This window comes from Myotis davidii, unplaced genomic scaffold, assembly GCF_000327345.1.
Source record: "Myotis davidii unplaced genomic scaffold, ASM32734v1 scaffold1377, whole genome shotgun sequence".
Lineage (NCBI taxonomy): Eukaryota > Metazoa > Chordata > Mammalia > Chiroptera > Vespertilionidae > Myotis > Myotis davidii.
The window spans coordinates 500,032-503,800 of NW_006288854.1; the positions used below are offsets into that span (position 1 = coordinate 500,032).

General features: G+C 52.1%; 2 protein-coding genes across 2 annotated transcripts in view; one reads left to right on the forward strand and one right to left on the reverse strand.

Annotated features, from left to right (window-relative positions):
* The window catches only part of ART1 (ADP-ribosyltransferase 1), a 9,496-nt gene extending 8,391 nt beyond the window's left edge, over positions 1-1,105 (forward strand). Inside the window, exon 6 of the mRNA XM_015562171.1 lies at positions 694-1,105. Coding sequence (XP_015417657.1) covers positions 694-791 — 98 coding nt within the window. The 3' untranslated portion in view covers positions 792-1,105. The remainder of the gene's footprint in view (positions 1-693) is intronic.
* Positions 1,106-2,299: 1,194 nt separating this feature from the next.
* The window catches only part of CHRNA10 (cholinergic receptor nicotinic alpha 10 subunit), a 5,486-nt gene continuing 4,016 nt past the window's right edge, over positions 2,300-3,769 (reverse strand). Inside the window, exon 5 of the mRNA XM_015562172.1 lies at positions 2,300-3,080. Within this exon, the coding sequence (XP_015417658.1) occupies positions 2,376-3,080 (705 nt within the window). The 3' untranslated portion in view covers positions 2,300-2,375. The remainder of the gene's footprint in view (positions 3,081-3,769) is intronic.

Here is a 3,769-nt window from a genome sequence, read left to right on the forward strand (position 1 = left end):
ACCCTCTTTATCCAATCATCTATCAAAGGACGCTTTGTTTCCATGTCTTGGCCACTGTGAATAATGCTGCAGTGAAGATAAGGGTGCATATATCTTTGTGATTAAATGTTTTCAAAATTTTCAGGTAGATACCCAAAACAGGGGTTGCTGAGTTATATGGTAACTCTAGTCCTAATTTTTTGAGGAGCCTCCATACTGTTTTCCACGGTGGCTGCACCAGTTTACATTCACACCAACAGTAAACGAGGGTTCCTTTTTCTCCACAATCTCTCCAACAATTATTACTTGTGTTTATAACAGCCTTCTAACAGGTGTGAGGTGGCATTTCATTGTAGTTTTGATTTCATTTCCTAATAGCTAGTGAAATTGAACACCTTTTCATGTATCTGTTGGCCATTTGTACGTCTTCTTGAGAGAGGTATCTGCTCAGGTCATCTGCCTATTTTTTAAATTAGACTGTTTGCTTGCTGTTGAGTTGTCTGAGTTCTTTATATATTTTGGATGATAACCCCGTGTCAAAGCTGTTGTTTGCAAATATCGTCTCCCAACCTCTCTAAATTCTTGCTCTTCATCTCTGTCTCCCATCGCACTGTAGGAGCCAGTGTTTCCAGCTCATCCTGCTTGTTTTTTGTCCTGTTTCTTTGTGTAACTCACATCACCCCTAAATATCTCTCTTCCTCTGTTTCCCTGCAGCCATGGGTCAGGGCCCTCTGTCTACAGTCTGGTCCTTTCCCCTGCTCCTCTGGTTCCTGGTCGGGGGAGTCTTCCCAGGGAGTCTGGGCCTCCTCTGACCCATCAGACTCTGAACAGCCCTGCCTGCCACCTCTGCCCAACATGAGGACGTCGGCCACATGTGTGCTTTACTCTAAGTGTAGCCAAGATCCGTAGAAATGCCTCCTGCAGGGAACTCTGGGGCCTTCTCTGGCAGCTGCCAGGCCTGATGGTGGAGAGACAGAATTTTGGGCCTGAACTTTACCCAGTGCCCTAGGAGTGAGACATTGAAGAGAGGTAGGGGGACTCCAGGACAGGCAACAACTCACTTGGAGGTAGAAGATTAAACTCGTTTGTGCGTGGAGGTGCTGGGAGGAAAGCACGTGCCATGGTACTTGCTGGTGTCACTCACATGCCTCACATGGACAAACTGGAAAGCTCCTCTTCACTCCTCCAGGGAGCTTTCTCTGACCTCTCTGACCCTGCTGGGTGAGGGTGCTGCCTCTGTGCTCCGCAGGTCCTTGGAGCTTCTCTGCACCACATGTCCATGTCTGTTGCCCGTGACAGACTGTGAGCTTCCTGAGGTCAGGAACTGGGTTGAGGCACAGAGGTGGATGCTGGGAAGCATGTGAAAGTCAGAAAGGAACAAAGACCTGTGAACAGCTGGTCCCCTGCATGGCCCTCCCTTGGATACTTTCAAGTCCTCTGAACGTCAGTGTGGGGGAATGCGACGGACAGAAGCGAACCCAGAGAGAGGAGAGCAGGAAAGACAGCAGAGCGCTTGCTTCAGGCCCTCTGCCAGGGCTCGGTCAAATCCGTCATTTTCTTGTCAGCAAAGATGTAATTCCTGCTCTCACCCATGAGTCCTAAGGCTCCTGTTTCTAGAGAGACAAACCTGGATCCCCATCTCCCGTCACCATGGGCCCCAAGGGTAAGACAGGACATCGAGGAGGTACCAGGCACACACTCCCTTTATGAGGAATTGGGGCTTTAGAGCCAAATCTTTGTGTGGCCTCCTGCTCTGGAAACTAGATCATAAATCTGAATCCCCGAACCCCTTCCCTGAGCCCCTAGACAGGGACAGGCAAGACCAAGCTCCTCTAACAGCAGCCACTGAGGAAGGAAGAGAAGGCAGGCAATGTTGCGGTTCTGTTTCGCATATAACTTGCACTCTCCCCACTGAAAACTCTAACATTCATGAAGTTCAGTTCTGTCCCTCTAGGACTGCACTTTGACCTTGAACCTTCTTAGAGCCCTTCCCCTATAGGAATTAAGGGAGTGGCAAGCTCTAGATTTTTCTTAGAGATCAGGATACATAGACAACAAGTGCTCCCTCGTGGTTTGTGAAGTCAGCAGTGCTGACCCTGAGAGAGGGCGTCCCAGGCTCTAAGGCAGGGATGGTGAACCTTTTGAGCTCAGCGTGCCAGCATTTTGAAAAACCCTAACTTAACTCTGGTGCCGTGTCACATTTAGAAATTTTTTGATATTTGCAACCATAGTAAAACAAAGACTTATATTTTTGATATTTATTTTATATATTTAAATGCCATTTAACAAGGAAAAATCAACCAAGTGCAGTGGGGAGAGACTGGGTGGACTGAGGGCCAGCAACCGCCTGGTCTTCCATACCCTGTCGCACTGCTGTGGCTGCAGCAGACCCCGATTCACAGCGCCTGCACGAGCACCAGGAGGCTCATGACCAGGGCCATGGAGAAGAAGATGCCCAGGAAGAAGCGATCCATCACACGGGCCAGGCGTTTCCAGTCCTCGTGGCGGTGCTGGGCAGCCCGGTGGCTGCGGAAGGTGTTAGCAATGGTGGCTACATGGTGCAGCAGCTCTTCCTGATGGCACAGACACCGGGGCTCATGGCAAGGGCCTGCTGGGGGGCCAGCCCCTCCCTCAGGAGGCTGGGGACTGGGGGGTGACTCGTGCCGTCTAGACTTCCCACAGGACTCCCCTCGTTCTCGCACGCACAGGCCCCGTGCCAGGTATCCCAGTAGGAAAGCCCGAGCCCAGGCCGGCACTGGACGGGCACTGGGACCACAGTAATGCAAGTTCATGATAAGGATAGTGAGCGCTGTGGAGAAGGTGATCATGGTCATGGTGGCCATGTAGTACTTCCCTGCAAAAGACAGAGCGAGCTGGGGCCCAGAAAAAGAGCTCAGGGGGCCTGAGCTCTCCAGCCCCCTCAGCATGAACAGGAACCCACCAAGAGGCTGTCGGGCCCTCCAAGCCCAATGGATGAAAGAGGAAGGAGGTAAGGGCCAAGGCTCCCCAGTCCGCATTCCCACAAGTGGGTTCTCAGAAGCTAAGTGCTGCTGATATCCCCCCTCACTGCTGGAGGCTGCGTTTACCCACAAGTCACCTCTCTAAGGGTTATGCCATGACATGGGGCCAGTGAAGGACCTTTCAGTACAGGGGGGCATACAGCAGAACCTGCCTGTCGGTCTGTGGAGATGCTTCCCTGGGTTAATTAAGGTCCATTGCTTAGCACAGTGCTTGGCACAGTGAACACTCAGGACACTTGGCCTGTTATTATGACGCTGGGGGCAGTGACCTCCCTCCATCAGCTTCTTGAGAAAAGACTCTTTCCTCTGCCCCTTCCTGTAAGGCAGTGGTTCGAAACCTTGGCTGCACATTAGAATCACCTGGGAATCTTTTTAAAATCCTGATTTCTGGGCCTCATCCTCCGAAATTCTGTTTCTTTGTTACTAATGTGGTGGCCTCACCCCATAACAAAAAAACACACACACACAGAATTTCCGGAGGATGAGGCCCAGAAATCAGGATTTTAAAAAGATTCCCAGGTGATTCTAACGTGCAGCCAAGGTTACGAACCACTGCTGTAAGGGAGGGTGTCCTCCTGGAAGGGGCTTCCTCCTTCCCCCTCAGTCTCGGGAACAGGCGTGCTCCCAGGACGACCCCCTCACACACTGAAGCGGGGCCACTCTGGCGACCCGGGCCCCGTCCCCGCACTGGTGGAGACCCGCACGCATCCGCCGGAGTGGGGAAGGGGGGCCATTGTCTCGGAGGGGACGGCTCTTCCCCGCACCCCCAC